The 18,531-nt window shown below is 40.0% G+C and overlaps 1 protein-coding gene across 1 annotated transcript in view; it reads right to left on the bottom strand.

Annotated features, from left to right (window-relative positions):
• Positions 1-10,693: 10,693 nt before the first annotated feature.
• Positions 10,694-18,531, bottom strand: part of st8sia6 (ST8 alpha-N-acetyl-neuraminide alpha-2,8-sialyltransferase 6) — a 61,366-nt gene continuing 53,528 nt past the window's right edge. The window contains exons 6-8 of the mRNA NM_001097280.1: positions 17,151-17,263; positions 15,739-15,831; positions 10,694-11,162 (exon numbers count right to left, since the gene is read on the bottom strand). Coding sequence (NP_001090749.1) covers positions 10,694-11,162; positions 15,739-15,831; positions 17,151-17,263 — 675 coding nt within the window. The remainder of the gene's footprint in view (positions 11,163-15,738; positions 15,832-17,150; positions 17,264-18,531) is intronic.

Here is an 18,531-nt window from a genome sequence, read left to right as displayed (position 1 = left end):
ACGTGGCACAGTGTTACATACTTACTGGTTATTTTGTTTTGTATGATGTAGAGAGTGCTATCCTGAAACAATTTGCAATTGCTCTTTGTTATTTATTTAGCAACTCTCCAGTTCTGAATTTTAGCAGCTATATGGTTGCTAAGGTCTGAATAACCTTAGCAACCAGACAGTGATTCAAATAAGAAACTGGAATATGAAAAGGAGTGGGTCTAGATAGAACGATAAGCTGTAAAAAGTAAGAATAACAAACACAAAGCAGCCTTGTCCTTACTGCCTGCTACAGGGCCCCATTGCAGGCTGCACCCACAGCTCCCTAACTGCAGGTAGGGGTGGGACACGTATGTGCCTCCCACTTGCCAACCTCAAAATGGAGCACGGACATCTGTAGTTGCCCCGCCATGAATACAGCACTGCCTCCAGTCAGTAGTGCTGTATTCATAGGGGTGGCCACAGGTCTCCTGATTGTACCAGATTTTTGCACCCTGCTTTCCACATTGTACATGACCCTACTGTAGATCAATTGTGTAGGGAACTGTATTTCCTGACACTCATGTAACTTTCTCTACAGTCTTCCTGTAACAAGCTGCGTCGTAGCTATCGGCCCAGCATCTTAGCAACAGCTCCATAACCCCTGGAGAAATGATTGATCCTTTACCCAAAAGAGTATATTCCCACAGGAATTGTGTTATTTACATTAATACCATTATAACCCAGGGGAAAGGAATAAATATGAACTGGACAACTGTAAAGAGCACCTTTCTTATAAAACCTCAACAAATTTTAAGGCCCTGCAGGTATGGGTGTTTCAATGTAAAGTACCCTTAACAGTTTTTAATAAAGTTAAAAGCCAGGGACGCTATAGATAACAGCAATTTTTTGGCCATGCCCATTTTCATGCCTTCATAAACCACTCCCCCTTTTCCAGATACTCCCTGCATTATACACAGTGGAAGGCAGTAACTGTATATACTATATATACATTGAGAGCCAGTGAAACATTTGGGTGCAATGCTGGTTTCATTTGTACGGCCTCCCAGAACATTTGGGAGAAAACATGTCAGTTTTATGTATTATTATTTTAGTGTATTGTACAGGTATCGGACCCCTTATCCGGAAACCCGTTATCCAGAAAGTTCCGAATTACAGAAGTGCCTTCTCCCTTAGACTCCATTATAAGCAAATAATTCTAATTTTTAAAAATGATTTCCTTTTTCTCTGTAATAATAAAACAGGACCTTGTACTTGATCCCAACTAAGTTATAATTACCCCTTATTGGGGGTAGAACAGCCCTATTGGGTTTATTTAATGGTTAAATGATTCCCTTTCTCCTGTAATAATAAAAAGTACCTGTAACTTTGATCCCAAGCTAAGATATAATTACCACTTATTGGGGGCCAGAACCAGCCCTATTGGGTTTATTTAATGGTTAAATGATTCCCTTTTCTCTGTAATATTAAAAACAGCTACCTGTGACTTTGATCCCAACTAAGTAATAATTACCCCTTATTGGGGGCAGAAACAGCCCTATTGGGTTTATTTAATGGTTAAATGGATTCCCTTTTCCTCTGTAATAAAAGAACAGTACCCTGGTACTTGATCCGCAACTATGATATAAATTACCCCTTATTGGGGGGCCAGAACAGCCCTATTCGGGTTTATTAATGGTTAAATGATTCCCTTTTCTCTGTATAATTAAAACAGTACCTGTACTTGATCCCAACTAAAGATATAATTACCCCTTATTGGGGGCAGAACAGCCCTATTGGGTTTATTTCATGGTTAAATGATTCCCTTTTCTCTGTAATAATAAAACAGTACCTTGTACTTGATCCCAACTAAGATATAATTAATCCTTATTGGAACCAAAACAATTCTATTGGGTTTAATTACTGTTTAAATTATTTTTTTTAGTAGACTTAAGGTAGGAGATCCAAATTACGGAAAGACCCCTTATCCGGAATACCTCAGGTCCTGAGCATTCTGGATAACGGGTTCCATACCTGTATAATAAAACTACATCAAATATTCAGGCCCCCTGCTTATCAGAATTACATTGCCTGTTATCTCATGTGATTCACCATGTACTGTATGTCTGCAAACATTCAATTACATTATTAGCGGAAGTTAACTCTGATTTATTAGATCATGTAGAGCAACAAATATTATTTTATACCAGCCTTCCTATATTTTAATCTAATTTCCCCATTCATAACATTGGCAACAAGAATCATTTATACCAGCCAGACTGGTAAAATATTAGCACCAAGTCCGAATCCATTGGAATGCAAAACCTTAAAATATTTAACGTTACATTGTGTGATAATGTAAATTGTGGGGTTTTTTTGTGTGTGGTTAGTGGGGCACATTTTTCCCTGAATTATCAAATTAGGATTCAGATTCAGGATTTGGGATTCAGCTGATTCTGTGGATGAAGCAGTGTTTAATGTAAATATCAGCGCTGCCTCTATTCCTGCCCTTATGCGCTTTCTGTAGTACAGGGAATTTCTACTTATCTGTTCTTACATATAGCAACATGAGGGGCTGCTTTTATACTGTTTTACTGCCATCTAGTGGTACAAACTGGCACTGCACTAGAAGCACTGGTTTAGTATGGTTAACAATAGATTTTAGCAAGTATCAATTTATCATCACTTTCAAATTGAATTAAAGAAAATGTAATGTTTGCTCCTCTGCAAAATATGTTTTTTTCTTGCTCTTACAGTTTTCATTCTCAAACCTTGTTACTTTGCAAGGTACATATTCCTTTGTCATGCACATGTTGAGAGGCCTAATTTAGAGGCCAAATATAGGTTGTATGTATTTCATTTTGTTTCACTACTTAAACCAACCAAACATATTTGTTTCTGGTAATATTTATAGATACATTTTTTATTGGGAATTTTATTAGGATTCTGCTGCTCTGGTTAATACTCTATATAAAGCTATATAGGGGCACTGCCTGTTTTCACCTTGGGTGAGGTCTTTTAAAAGTCAAAATGGGAGGGATCTCTTGGTCCAGGGTTAGTGGATTACTGCCTAATTGGATATATGTGTTAATGATAAGAATAATACAACCTGCATGATTCTATTATATTTTTTTATTTGTTTGCAAATTGGGCTGTTTTGGGGCAATATTTAAAATTATTTTTCACTTTACCAAATAACAGCAGAATATCCTTGAGAGTGGAATGATGTGCTGTGTTTGGACAAGGAATAAAGGTATCGGGGCAGGAATAGGCAGCTTTCTGGCAGAGCTCCTATAAAATCCTCAGTCAGAGACCTGTGGGCTGGATGTGCCTCTGTAGTATTTTTGTGACTCCCAGTCTGCTCCAGGCTCCATAGGCTTCATTGTATGATATCATTGTTTGAATATTATCTGGCCCTTAAACACTCAGTATTACTTTCTATGACTCTGTGACACTACATTACTACATATAATAAGCTAGATAGCACTGATATGATGTAAAGGGCCCAAGGACTGCAAACCTTCATAGCCATGAGAAGATTCATTTGTGTACTTCAGGCCATTTTAACTGAACGTTTTCTAGTGCCAAAGTCATCTTGACTAACCCTCTCCTGGCACTAGGGCAGGATTACATTTGTTATAATGATATCAGAGCCATCTACTCCTGTTGGTCTGTGATTAACCATACCAGTGAATGACTGAAATAGTGAAATTTAGTTTTTCCTTGCCTGTGTTTTTGAGTGCAGTTAAGACCTGGCAGCAGCTGTGGTTATAGGCAGGAGAAAGCACTGAAGAGTTCATTTATGAACAGAGGCTGCGTTTTGTCCTGCACTCCCCTGTGGTGCAACGTAGGAGAAATCCACCGCAGGGAAACTCAGGGCTAAACACCCATGTGTAGGAACCCTTAGACACATACTATAGGGCTGCTCTTGTAGCAAGCCATTCAGCAGCCCCAGAGCCTTAGTACTACCTAAAACAAAACATTTTTATTCTGAGTTTTACTTGCCTTTAATAAATGACACATGCCCACAATAGCGTTGCCACCTCACCCCTTTAATATCAGCTATATATTGAACTCACATCCTACATTAGCAATTGCAGTGACACCTCAATGTACTCTGATTTCATGATTCTGATTTCATGTATAATTTTTGTGGTGATGTTCCAAAAAATGGCTGTTTGTGCTTTGTGAATGTTGTTAATAGTGAAATAAGGAGGTTTAAAGGAGAAAGAAAGGTAAAAACTAAGTAAGCTTTATCAGAAAGGTCTATGTAAATACAGCCATAAGCACTCACAGAAACGCTGCCCTGACTTCCCTGAAAAAAGATTAGTTGTATCTGTAATTCCTGTGCCAGAGACACGGAGCTTTCTGCTGTCTGCTCTCTCCTGCTCCCCCCTCCCTCAAGAATACTAAGAACTCCCCCCTTAGGAATGTGGATCTGAGCCAATCAGCAGGAAGCTGACTCATAGGGGCACATTTACTAATCCACAAACGTCCGAAAGCGTCCGAATGCATTTTTTTCGTATTGATCGGTATTTTTGCAACTTTTCCATCGCCGTCGTGATTTTTTTCGTATTTTGCGGATTTTTTCGTCACCGTTACGACTTTATCGTATATTTTCCGCGACTTTTTCGCCGCCGTTGCGAAAAATTCGGATTGGCTTTTCCGCCATTTACAATTGCTCAATACAAAAAAATCGCGATGGTGACGAAAACATTGCGCAAAATACGATAAAGTTGTTTTCGTTTCCAATCTGATTTTTTCCCATTCGGGATTCGGATTCAAGGATTAGTAAATGTGCCCCATAGTCTAACTATCTGAGCATGTTCACTTGGTCTGGGTGTCTGTGCAGGAGTGAGGCATTATGGGAACTTTCTTTACACAGCTCAGCGTTTTTTCTTCCTGTTTGGCTTCTGATCTTCTGAACAGGTGAAATATGGGGAGACTTAAGGGCACTATTGAGACAACTGAAGGTATGCCTGCAGCTTGAGATTAACTCTTTACTAGCCTTTCCTTCTCCTTTAAAGTACTAACCAGATAAATACTGGTTCTGTCTGTAAATAGTCAATTCCAATCAGTCTGCACCTCATACAGTCATACACAAATGACTTGTTGCTTTAGGTTGTTAATGTGACTGTCAGCGAGGCCTTGCACTTCCCCCCATAGTGCGACATTAGTGCTGCTGCTTAACCCTCATTATTAACACAGTAAATATTGTATTTTACAGTTAAACAGACTCCTGTGCTCATATCCTTTGAATGAATAAGTTTCTTTAACACTTTAAAGGGGAATGTAGTAAAAGTCACATTGTGAAAATGTATTGCTCTGTGTGAGCAAATCTGCCTTTGCGCGAATTTAATATGGGCTTTGGGTACGTGGAAACTGTTTAGCGACAACTTCCGACAGTGGAAAAAGTTTGCAAATTGTGTTTGTGCCAGAGCGCAGTGTATGTAATAAAACTTCTTAATGAAAAAGTTGTTAAGTTGCCTCAAAAAGATTTCGCCACCTCCAAGCGTGCCTTCAGTAGTTTGCAATGCGCAAGTAAAATTTGCAATTACAGACTAATGAACAATATTACACTGAGAATATTTATTCTTATTTGTGTGCAATATTTGACTTCATTACAGTATATTCCTCCTATTTGATCAACAGGTATTCTGACTTCTGTACGCTTTTTTGGTTATTTTCAACAAAACAAGCCAAGATGTTCTCTTTATTAGTTAATACAAATACTATAGTGGGGTAGCAAAGTCTCCCAAGGCCTAATGCAACTTTAGTGAGACTAAAAGCCTGAGCCTAGACAAATAATTCAAAATAAAGCAGATTGAGGGTAATATAAATAGTGTAATTTTCAGGAAATTGAATGTTTTATTTGTTTTTGAATGTTGTATTGAATGTTTGTATTAACGTGACCATTTCAGTACAAAAAAAATGAAATATGTAAATAAATATTTACAAGAAGGTGTGTAAATCATCATCTTTATTGTCTTCCACCACATAGCAGAAAATCCCGATTCCCTCATAGAAAGACAGACATTTAAATACTTAAGTGCGTGAGACATTTCAGGATTTTATGAATATGGAAGACAACAGGCTAAGCCTGTAACAGCCACCAAGACAAAACAAGGGGGTTTATTACCAAAAAGAAATACACTGTGTGGGTGCCTGTACAGAAGGCCCTTTCATTTTTTAATCAAGTTCATTTGTAGAGCAGACAGCCTTCCAGCCGAACAATCTGAGAAATTACACGTTTATCATTGTGACTTCTCAGTAAAGTTGAAATACAAGTACGAGCAACAAGGCAAAGTACAAAGCGCAAAAACCGAGCGCAGTCGGCCATATTTTTTTTGCACTTTGCACCCTGCCTCCCTGTATTGGCACAGGTCTCTACGTTCAGCCCAGTAAATACAGTAATGCCTGTGATTGGTTGTGTGGGGCTCCTTCCTTTGGCATCAGGGCTACCAGTTATCCCGGGACTGAAAAACTCTGCAAATGATATTGATGGCAGCACTGACTCCTGACATAAGTCACAAAGTTTGCACCAAATCAACAAATCCATAGCAACAATCAGCAGCTAACAATTTAGAATCCAATCCCAAAGAGATCTTGCACAACCTTCTTAGCCTTGAATAAAAAGTTCTTTATTCATAAATCTTTAGTGATTGGTTAAGAGTAATTACTTCCAAGATGTCATTTTTAAAGATAAATTAAAAATTTTGTGAGTTTTTGCGAGTATATTTGTTGTGGGTTGGGAGTGCACTTTTTGAACTATTGTTCCTCTCTGCTTTATCCAATAGAACCAATATCTAGATCTGTTTGGAGCCACCTTGGATGCCACTAATTGGTTACTATGGGTTCCTAAACTGGGCCCTCAGAGGCTTGAATATGCTTTTCATGGAAAACACAAAAGGGGTTATTTTTGACAAGTGCAGTGTATCTTGTACTTCCAAATAGTTGCGCTCAGTGCCCGCAACCCTTCCTGCCTTCTGTTCTGAATTAAGTGATGATGGACCTACTGACGCAGGGGAAACCTGGAACTCCTGACCAGATGGTAACTCCTGGGTTCCCCCATTTGCACCCAGCACCAATAGGCAAAGCACACTTGCACCTAAAGGATTGTGCACAAATGCCACATGCACGGCAAATACCAGAAATGATGCCAGACTGAATGCCGCAGAATTTTGTCCGATTTGCAATGAATGCACAAACAGTTGCATCAGTTTTGGAAAACTGGACACAATTGTGGCAATAGCATTGCACCTTTACTCCCAAAAAATATACTGGGATTCTGGGGGGAAAGTGTATCATTGGGGAAAAAACCCCCGGTGATTGCGCTCAAAATTGCACTTTGCTCCCTGCTCTTACGGACATAAATGAGCCCTGCAGAATAACTGCTTTGTTGCAGACACCGGGGGGAGTTGCGCTTGACACAGTTGCACACTTAAAAAAAAGGCCGGTTGTGGGCTGAAACATCGCTTGTATTGTCCAGGATATAGCTAAGATGAAATAAAGGCTTTTTTATCCTATTGCATCCTTGTGGTGCTGTTTTACTATTTATACAGTATATTTGACATTGTGAAAACGTGCGCCAGTCGTGAAGAATTTTGTGGAGATTTGTGCTGTTCCAGTTTTTGTTTTTTACAGTTGCGCACTTCGACAGGAATTGCATGCAACTGTGCAGAAAATTGTTGAAGTCTGGATGGAATCACTTCTGCTTCTTGCTGCCAATGTGGCATCTGTGTGCGATTCTTTAGGCACAAATCTGCTGCAGTGATGTGGGAAACCCTGACGCTACTGCCTGGTTCACAGGTAATGGGAGCTTAACAGTTTCCCTTTGTCAGTAGGAGCAGCAGCAATAGATTCAGAACATGAGGAAGGCAGCAACACCAAGTGCAACTATACAGCAGTGTAAGTGTGGGTGCCGGCACAAGTACCTTTAATGTTTCCACACAGAGCACTGATTACGTGTATGGGGAGTATTATAGGCCCAGAGCCCAGAGCTGTGATGGTGGCAGTGAATCTGCAGGCAGTCGGACGGGGCCAAGCAAACAGTATAAGAGGGGCTTGAAGGACGTTTGGTACTTGATATTTAAGGCTGTGGCACATGGGGATATTAGTCGCCCGCGACAAATCTCCCTTGGAAGTTTCCTCTCAAGGCAACTTACGCGATTTCGGGGGAAATCGCGGCGCCGCGTATGCCATCCCACCGGCGGGATGGCATTTCAGGGAGATTAGTCGCCCGCGACATTTGTGGCGGGCGACTGATATCCCTGTCTGCCACAGCCCTTACCTGACACAAATAAACAATGGTCTAAATGGCAAATATAAAACTGCTTAGTATTGAGGAAACTAGCCTTACACCTTTATCATATTATCCTTTTTATATAAAAACTTCCCACATCTGTGAAACACTCGTTTCGTTTCTCGTTTTCGTTTCTAAGCAATAAAGTAACACAGAATGTCAGGCGTATTTTTGGCTCACCCGTAGCAAGTTACACAGAGTTGTTTGTAAGTTCCCCATGGCACAGGGATTTGGCACATCATGTTTTACACAGCTATAAAGCTGCTTGGTACACGGGTAGGCTGGATACATGAAATACTCATTTATAAAATGCACTGGGATATTGATACAGGGAGTGCTCGGGCTAGCTAGCCAGGCACAGTGCCTATACACAGGATTTTCCAGGCCTGACAGAGCTTACACTTCAATAATAATGATCGGAGAGGAGGCAAATGAACATCAAACAGCTCATTATCCAGTTCCATTCTTTTTCCCAGCATCCCTGCCATCATCAAGTGTAACATCTGTCTGAGTACCCAGGCCTGGAAAATTCTCTGTATAGCACTGTGCAAAACCAACTTATGATTATGATTTTTGCTTCATACCATTCAAAACAATACACAGTTCAAAAGAAAGTTCTGACATTCTCATCTGGCTGAACCTTATAATGGCTTTACGCCCAAATATAAAGTATTGCTTCTTGAAAGCAAATGTAATTCTAAGGAACTTTCCAATGTATGTGAATAAAAAGTTTTGCGTGATTTGAAATTTGTTTGTAATTGTTATTGAAAGCAATATCTATCTATCTATCTTTGCTATTCTTGGACTGCTGGTTCTGACATGTACAAGCCTGGAGTTTTTCCCAGGACAAAAACAAAAGGTTGTGTTAATGTTGTTTAGGACCAGAGGTGCTTATTCTGTGTTTTTCCTAGTGAAATGCAAGCTGGTCTGAAATCCACAGAACCCATATGGGTTTGGGTCACCCACTTAATTGGGTCACAGGCGGGCGGCAGGTCAAACTGTCCACATCCCACAACTCCCATGATATTAACATACCACCAATTCCTCCTCCTGCATCTGTTTGTTTATATACTCCTATCTGCCTGCCCCACCTCCCCCTGTAGATTTCAAAGATTTGCAAATTGGGTGCAGATATATAAATCATGATTGGGTTGGGTTGGGAGAGGGTGGGTTAAGTGCGGTTTGGCTTTTTGTCTGTTGGAGGAAAGCTGATTGCTGTAACACTGTTTTCGTATACAATCGTATACATAGTCAGAATCAGCAGTGCAGGCAATATCAAAGCAAAAATATATTCAATTGCAGCTGAACATTAGTAATCAAAGTATAGTGGACAGTTGCTTTGCATTAAATTTGCTTTCGTTATGCATAATTGTATCTTTGGGTTTACAAACCAGTTAAACCAGTACCATACCTTACACCAGTTCCTACTTCCTAATTAAATTAAAGGCAGTCACACAGATTACAGGAATGTCTAGCAAATATACTAGCCAGTGTGTCACACATGAAATGAGGAATCAAATGAGTCTCATACTGCCCAGTCATATCTCCTTGTGCATGGCCACTTTGTCCTGTTCAGCTAAAATATCAGTTTAGCCCATGGAAGTGGTCCGTATGTATATGCTTGGGGCTAGCTCTTCACACAGACTTTTTATCTTTGGTAAACTGGTGTGTAAAGCTATCGAATAAATATCCTTGTTTTGTGTAATTAGGTGCTAGCAGAACTGGTACATTCGCTTACCTATTGTTTTTATCCCCTATTTAGGATATCCATTAGAACTATAATCTGTACAGCTGAATATTTTCACAACAGTGCCTATGTTCTGAACATGACATGTAAACATTTTTAGGGAAAAAGTCCTGAGTTTGTTTTGCATTTTTAAATTAAAAATAAAACACACATTTGTTACACAAGACATGGCCAAAACAAAAACAATGGCCAAGACAAAGAAAATAACAGGTGTATCCTGCCATTTTAAAGTGACGAGTAGCTTGTAAGATCCCAGGAACGTCAAAGCCTGATCAGTTTGACAGTCTAGTCATGTGTGTATTATACACGGCACAGCATGGCATCCGCACCACTGTTCTACCAGTACATACATGTGAGAAATGAGCTCCTCCATCCTAAAAGGCATAAAGCAGAATGCAAAAAAGCTGAATTTCCTTCAAGAACAGCCACCTGATTTACTTATTTAGATTTAGTCAATGTTCTGAAGCTGATTCCATCATTAAAAAAATTTATTTGGCAAAAAAAATTCCTTTGATTCTCTCAGTTTAGACCTTCATCGAGGGGACTATAATCAAGATTCTCAATGCTTAAGCTGGAGCCAACATTTGCCTTTCAGTAAAGGTTTTCCGCAGCTCCTTGAGTCTGAGGTCGCCAAGTATCCAGGCTTTGCTAGCAAGAGGTGATGAAATACCAAAATTTTATCTCTTTTCACACTTCCCAATTTGAAGTCTGAGGACCCCTTTGTGATGCAGTTGAAGGACCTGATAAAACTCTTTGGGCATAGCGTGAAAGCCAGGCTTTGGCAGCATATTGTCATAGTAGTGATGGCTAATTGGCTTTCCCTCTAAATCCTTGGAGAAAGGCCAGAACCCATACAGTATTACTTCTTCACACAGTTCCATGGCGGCGCTGGTAATCATGAGTCCAGTAGAAAGACGATAAGCCCTTACGCCCTTCCCTTTCCAAAACTTTGCAAGGTTTTTGAGATAGTTTGGGTGAAAGAATACAGCTTTTTGTTTTGCCTGGTTTTTCTCCAGTACACGGTGCACTTCAAATGAAATGGCTGTGTTGCTGCTGTAGGAAAATGCTGGCAACAAAAGCAAGGAATTTCCATAGTTTGAGACATACTTTAGAAAAACATTTTTCACCTTATTAAGTTTTCTATATCTGCAAAAAAAAAAAAAAAAAAAAGCAATTAAAGATTAAGGTGCGCAAAGACATGTACTAATTGCAGTCTGTGGGAGTTAACAGGAGGGAAATGCCTCATCTGGCTCTCAACTCATACATAATAAATCTCATTGGGGTGTAGGCTGCATGTTAAGAGATGATAAAAAGAATTCAGTGCTAAAGGTACTATTTATAAAGAAAAGTCTGCAGTACAATTTAGAAGCTGTGAAAGCATGTCATTCCCTTCCTTTATAGAACAGAGGGCTGATGGCAGGGGGTCGGCGGGCTATTGCTTGCTATTCATGTTTGGTAAAGAAAAATTCCTGATCTTATGAATATGTAGGTGTTCTAATTATACATATGAAGCTCAGGTTGTGAAACAAGTTATTTGATAACACCAGGAAATGTTTTCACATAGTTTTATGAGCTGGATATGTTTGGGGATGAAGGGGCCTGATGCTAGTTGGTGGCTAGCGGTATTTATAAGAGAACGGTTAATGTACAATCCCAAGTATGGCATGTATTATCCGAATAGCTTGGAAACTGGGATTTCCTGGATAAGGGATCTTTCTGTAATTAAGATCACCATACTACTAAAAAACATTTAAACATTAAATAAACCCAGTAGGATTTCTTTGCCACCAATGTGGAGTTATTCAGCTTAGTTACAGTCAAGTACAAGATACTGTTTTAAATATGTCTTAATATATCTGTTGTAGATTCTGAACTTTTTGGATATTGGGTTTTTGGATAAGGCATCCCATACCTGTACAAGGAATGAAGGAAGAAGGTGAGGAGATGCAGTAAGAGTAATGATTTAGTGGTGACTGGGTGCAAGGGTGTATGGCAGGGAGAGGTGACCAGAGTACATTTTACAGTTTGGCCAATGGGCCTGTCCTGAGGGACACTGTAGGACACAGAGTTTGCAATTAGTGCACAGTTCATGTTTTCAAGACCCTAATGGGTCCCCATGCATTGAGGTGGCTTTCCAGTTTGGGCAAACATTTCATAAATCTGTTCTTCCCAATTAGAAAAACTGAGCTTATGCTGCTTACTGCCACTTAGGGCGCTGGGGCTTACTGCATCAGCAGATAATAAAGCAGCATTATTACTGTAACGTGTGACGAGGGGGCATGCCATACTGTTTGCTAATGAGAGGGATCTCTGGATTTAACGGATAGCTCTTTAGGGCTCTGACACATGGGGAGATTAGTCGCCCGCGACTAATCTCCCCGAGTTGCCTTCACCTGCCATCCCACCGGCGAAAATGTAAGTCGCCGGTGGGATGGCACACGCAGTGGCGCGATTTCGTGCAAATCGGCGAAAATGCCTCGTGAGGCAACTTCGGCGATTTGCGCAGAATCGCGTTGCCGCGTGTGCCATCCCACCGGCGACTTATATTTTCGCCGGTGGGATGGCAAGTGAAGGCAACTCGGGGAGATTAATCGCCCGCGAACAGGGAGTTTTGTCAAGGGCGACTAATCTCCCCGTGTGCCAGAGCCCTTAGTGGGGTGTGTGTGCCCATATACAACCCGGATTCCAAAAAAGTTGGGACACTAAACAAATTGTGAATAAAAACTGAATGCAATGATGTGGAGGTGCCAACTTCTAATATTTTATTCAGAATAGAACATAAATCACGGAACAAAAGTTTAAACTGAGAAAATGTACCATTTTAAGGGAAAAATATGTTGATTCAGAATTTCATGGTGTCAACAAATCCCAAAAAAGTTGGGACAAGGCCATTTTCACCACTGTGTGGCATCTCCCCTTCTTCTTACAACACTCAATAGACATCTGGGGACCGAGGAGACCAGTTTCTCAAGTTTAGGAATAGGAATGCTCTCCCATTCTTGTCTAATACAGGCCTCTAACTGTTCAATCGTCTTGGGCCTTCTTTGTCGCACCTTCCTCTTTATGATGCGCCAAATGTTCTCTATAGGTGAAAGATCCGGACTGCAGACTGGCCATTTCAGTACCCGGATCCTTCTCCTACGCAGCCATGATGTTGTGATTGATGCAGAATGTGGTCTGGCATTATCTTGTTGCAAAATGCAGGGTCTTCCCTGAAAGAGATGACGTCTGGATGGGAACATATGTTGATCTAGAACCTGAATATATTTTTCTGCATTGATGCTGCCTTTCCAGACATGCAAGCTGCCCATGCCACACGCACTCATGCAACCCCATACCATCAGAGATGCAGGCTTCTGAACTGAGCGTTGATAACAACTTGGGTTGTCCTTGTCCTCTTTGGTCCGGATGACATGGCGTCCCAGATTTCCAAAAAGAACTTCGAATCGTGACTCGTCTGACCACAGAACAGTCTTCCATTTTGCCACACTCCATTTTAAATGATCCCTGGCCCAGTGAAAACGCCTGAGCTTGTGGATCTTGCTTAGAAATGGCTTCTTCTTTGCACTGTAGAGTTTCAGCTGGCAACGGCGGATGGCACGGTGGATTGTGTTCACTGACAATGGTTTCTGGAAGTATTCCTGAGCCCATTCTGTGATTTCCTTTACAGTAGCATTCCTGTTTGTGGTGCAGTGTCGTTTAAGGGCCCGGAGATCACGGGCATCCAGTATGGTTTTACGGCCTTGACCCTTACGCACAGAGATTGTTCCAGATTCTCTGAATCTTCGGATGATGTTATGCACAGTTGATGATGATAGATGCAAAATCTTTGCAATTTTTCGCTGGGTAACACCTTTCTGATATTGCTCCACTATCTTTCTGCGCAACATTGTGGGAATTGGTGATCCTCTACCCATCTTGGCTTCTGAGAGACACTGCCACTCTGAGAAGCTCTTTTTATACCCAATCATGTTGCCAATTTACCTAATTAGTGTTATTTGGTCTTCCAGCTCTTCGTTATGCTCAAATTTACTTTTTCCAGCCTCTTATTGCTACTTGTCCCAACTTTTTTGGATTTGTTGACACCATGAAATTCTGAATCAACATATTTTTCCCTTAAAATTGTACATTTTCTCAGTTTAAACTTTTGTTCTGTGATTTATGTTCTATTCTGAATAAAATATTAGAAGTTGGCACCTCCACATCATTGCTTCAGTTTTTATTCACAATTTGTTTAGTGTCCCAACTTTTTTGGAATCCGGTTTGTACAATGGCAATTTCTTGCTAGTTGAGATGACGACTACTTTTTGAGTGTGAAAAGGTTATGCTATGGCTTCTAAACTGCCACCAACTTCATTGTACAGACAAAAGTCAACATGGGTGATCTGAATACAGTACTTTGGCTCATTAATGTTCTGAACATAGAATAAGCCAAAACATAAATCTGTGAAACTGGTCATGCGTCATTTGTAAACCCAAAGTAGTAAAACTTCAAATACTTTGGGTCCCTGCTATGAAACTTAGGGGCACATTTACTAAGACACGAATCTGAACCGAATTGGAAAAATTCCGATTTGAAAACGAACATTTTGCGACTTTTTCGTATTTTTTGCGATTTTTTCAGCGTCTTTACGACTTTTTCATTACCAATACGATTTGCGCGAAAAAACACGAGTTTTTCGTAGCCATTCCGAAAGTTGCGCAAAATCTGCCGATTTTTTTGTAGCGTTAAAACTTGCGCAAAAAGTTGCGCCTTTTTCGTAGCGTTAAAACTTAAAAGGTGCGACGTTTCGCGCAAGTTTTAACGCTACGAAAAAATAGAAACTTTTTGCGCAAGTTTTAACGCTACGAAAAATCACCAGATTTTGCGCAACTTTCGGAATGGCTAAGAAAAACTCGCGTTTTTTCGCACAAATCGTATTAGTAACGAAAAAGTCGCGACATTTTTCCGAAAAAATCGCAAAATACCGATCATTACGAAAAAACCGCAATCGGACACATTCGGCCCGTTCGTGGGTTAGTAAATGTGCCCCTTAGTGTGCAGGAAATGGTGATATTATTAAAGAGTTTCTAATAAAGTAATTAGAACCTTGCAAGAGTTATTAATCTCCTTAAATTATCGCCAGGCAATAAAAATGAGAGAAATTGATGTTTGACACCTCATGTGCATAATGTTGCCAGTAGTGTCCAATGGTGTGTAACCCAGCTACACTGACCCCCTGTGTGCCCCAAATTCCTGCTTCTTTGTAAAGTACAGGTGTAGGATCTGTTATCCAGAATGTTTGGGTTTTTCAAGATAAGGGATCATCCATAATTTGGATCTCCATACCTTAAGTCTGCTAAAAATCATTCAAATGAAGTAAACCGAATAGGATTGTTTTGCCTCCAATATGGATTCATGCTGCTTAGTTACCATCAAGTACAAGGTACTGTTTTATTATTGCAGAGTAAAAGGAAATAATTATTTGCTTAATAATAGGTAGGATTCCTGTATTTCAGAGCTTTCTGGATAATGGGTTTCTGGATATTGCATGCAATAACTGTACCTGCAAATGAAAGGGTGATTTGCTAACATGGGCACTAAACTGTACCAGTGCAGTTACCAATAGCAATTAGGCTTAATCAGTCTATTACAGAAAGCAAAGCTGCACTGGAGCAAATTAGCCCTCCATTATATTAAAAGGCATAGGGGTACATTGACATTTTGGACGGCCATACTTACTTTTGAGAAATAATGCTTGGATTAACTGTAACGAGATTTGTTTTATTTCCAACATCAACACTTACATTTCCCGATGTAGGGGGAAGGTTACACCTGAAATATACAAAACAGATTCTAAATAGAACTAGAAAGGGAAGTTTGAGAACAAACGTCATGTTGGGTTGAAAAACGTGAAGTCACTGAATGAAATCTGATCTGTTGTTGGCTCCGCCCACGTTTTCTAACCCTGAATACGTAGTCAGCCAGTGACTGACTGTGCAAAGTTTGGGAACCCTGACATAAATAGTGCGAGAAAGGCAGCATTTTAAATTTAAACCAAAAAAAATTCAATAGGTCAAGTCTGATTGGCTGATCACGTTGAATTTCCCCATTGAAAATCAATAGTTAAAATCTGATTGGCTGTTGGTGGCTCCACCCCCTTTTAAAACCTAAAAATGCAGTCCCCTAGTGACCCTGGTGTTAATACTGTGAGAATGGTATCAGGTTGAATTTCCCCATTGAAAATCAATAGTTAAAATCTGATTGGCTGTTGGTGGCTTCGCCCACTTTGGGGTCATCCAACAAATGTCGCTGTTTTATTTGGGGTGACCCCATGATTATGTTATTCAAGTTTGGGGGGTGTAGCTTCAAAGCTGTAAGAGTGGCAGCAGTTTGAAAATCTTCCCTGTCAAAGTCAATGGGAAAATTGGGGGGTTCGGAGCGGCGCCACAAAAAGACGGGGGCGGGATCACTTAGAAAAGCACAAGCAACCTGCTCCGCTATAGGGCGAAGAAGTATGGGGAGTTTGGGTATTGTACCCCTAAACCTGTAGGAGGAGTAGCGTTTAGAAAATGGGGGGCGCTAAGAAGAAGAAAAAGAAGATGAAGCGGAAGAATAAGCCAAAGTGGGGGGGGGGTTTCAACCCAACACAACTCGAATATATAAGACAGACAGGTGGGCTGAACATCGCAAAGCTTTGAATGTTATGAATAAAACCAAGGATCAAACAAAGTACAAATCAGGGTCAGCATTTTAATCTCTGTGCAGTAGTGGATTTAATGAATGCTGGGCCTAAATCTGTTTTGGCAGGATTCTCTATGATTCTCTCTGTTTCAGCTCGGAATATGAGTTGTGTTCGTGAGCCAGGAAATATATTCTTATAATAAAATCAGTTCTTATTGGACTATGGATAAAGTATCCCATATAAACTGAAATTGAATGTGTCCCTAACAGAGAAGAATATTTGCAGCAAGTATTGATATTCCATACTTTTATAGATTTACATTATATATATGGTAAAATAATAATTTTACTGCAAAATGGTTTAATCCTCCAACAAATAATGGACATTAAGGGATGAATGTTCTTTTACAATCCCTGTAGAACACAGAATATATGCTTCTATATAAATATATAATAAAGGTTCCCCATACCTGAATACAAAATCAGACTGGTCGATCTCTACTCCACATCCGCTGTTTGCTAGGATTCCTCCATTCCCAACCACAGCACATTGCTTGAAGGGGGTTCCATCAAAGGGCTGGGACTACAAAACAAATACAATTACTCTGTCACTTTAGTGTTATAGACATTATTATTTACTGTTTTGCATTGCTTTGCATGTGTCAAGAGCACTCTAAGCTATGAACATGAATAGTTACCCCCTAAGGTAGTCATTTTTCACTAGTATGTTCTATACACTTTCTGATAATGAAGAAGGACATCATGGAGCTAGAGAGAGAGAATGAGTGGGAAGGGAAATAAATAAGGAACATATTTGTATACATTAGAAAAGATATGTCACATGTGGCTTTTCCTTAAGTTTTCATAGCAACAAGATCCAAGTATTTCTACAGAGCATGTACAATTTTCATTTAAGGGAGCTAAGTTCTTGCAGATAGCTGCAATTATTGTGCAAAATTGGGCTCCTGGGGATGTAAAGAAAAGCTTTTGCTTTCCATCAGGCACCTCATGTTACATAGTCTTTTGCTTTCTATATGACAAACCAAAATCAACTCTGCACAATGTTACATTACAGCAACCGGAGGCTTTCATTGGAGAGTTACAGGTTACCCATGCATGCTATAGTAGTATAGCTTTATAAGAACCACAGAGAGCAGGCTAAAGGCATTGTAGTTAGTGCCGTGTCAAGTAGTTGAGGAGATGGAAGAGGAGAGTCATATGATCCATATGATCCTAAAGCAGTAAAAGAACATTATGTTGATTTATTTAGGAATTTGAGGATTTGGTGTAGGTAGGACCAAAAAAGTATTTTGGTTTTGAATAGGTTTGCACATGTTGGCAAACAGATTCATTTTCTTCCTGTGCCCCTTTATCTACTGTTAGTCTACAACTCCCAGTGATCTAGTTTAACATCAGCTGGATGGTAGCAGATTGATTCCTGTTTGCAGAAAATCACACATCCACGTGCCCCCCATATCTTTATTCACATTGGGGGGAATTCACAAAAGTGGTGATATTGGACAAAATAAAAGTGGAGATAGATTTGTCGGATTTTCCACCTAATTCACCAACCTCTATCTCCTCTATCTCCAGATTTTGTCATTGTCCAGACATCTTTTTTATGAATTTGCCTTTAGCAAATCTGTCGGTGCCATCAAACCCAGTCCCACATCTACAGGAGCCTTGGGGTAAGGATTTTACCAGAAGGATTTTGCATTTCATATGCTATTTGTCATTTCACTTTGGGGGCATTTCCTGAGGGGTAATTTTAGTTTGCCCAGGGAAACTATACATCATTTTTTCAGGACAATCTGGGCTTTCTAATGCTTTCTATATTTCTGTGTAATTCCA

This window comes from Xenopus tropicalis, chromosome 6 (assembly GCF_000004195.4).
Source record: "Xenopus tropicalis strain Nigerian chromosome 6, UCB_Xtro_10.0, whole genome shotgun sequence".
NCBI lineage: Eukaryota > Metazoa > Chordata > Amphibia > Anura > Pipidae > Xenopus > Xenopus tropicalis.
Note: the sequence above shows the minus strand (reverse complement) of the source record. Positions and strands in the feature narration are given on the sequence as shown.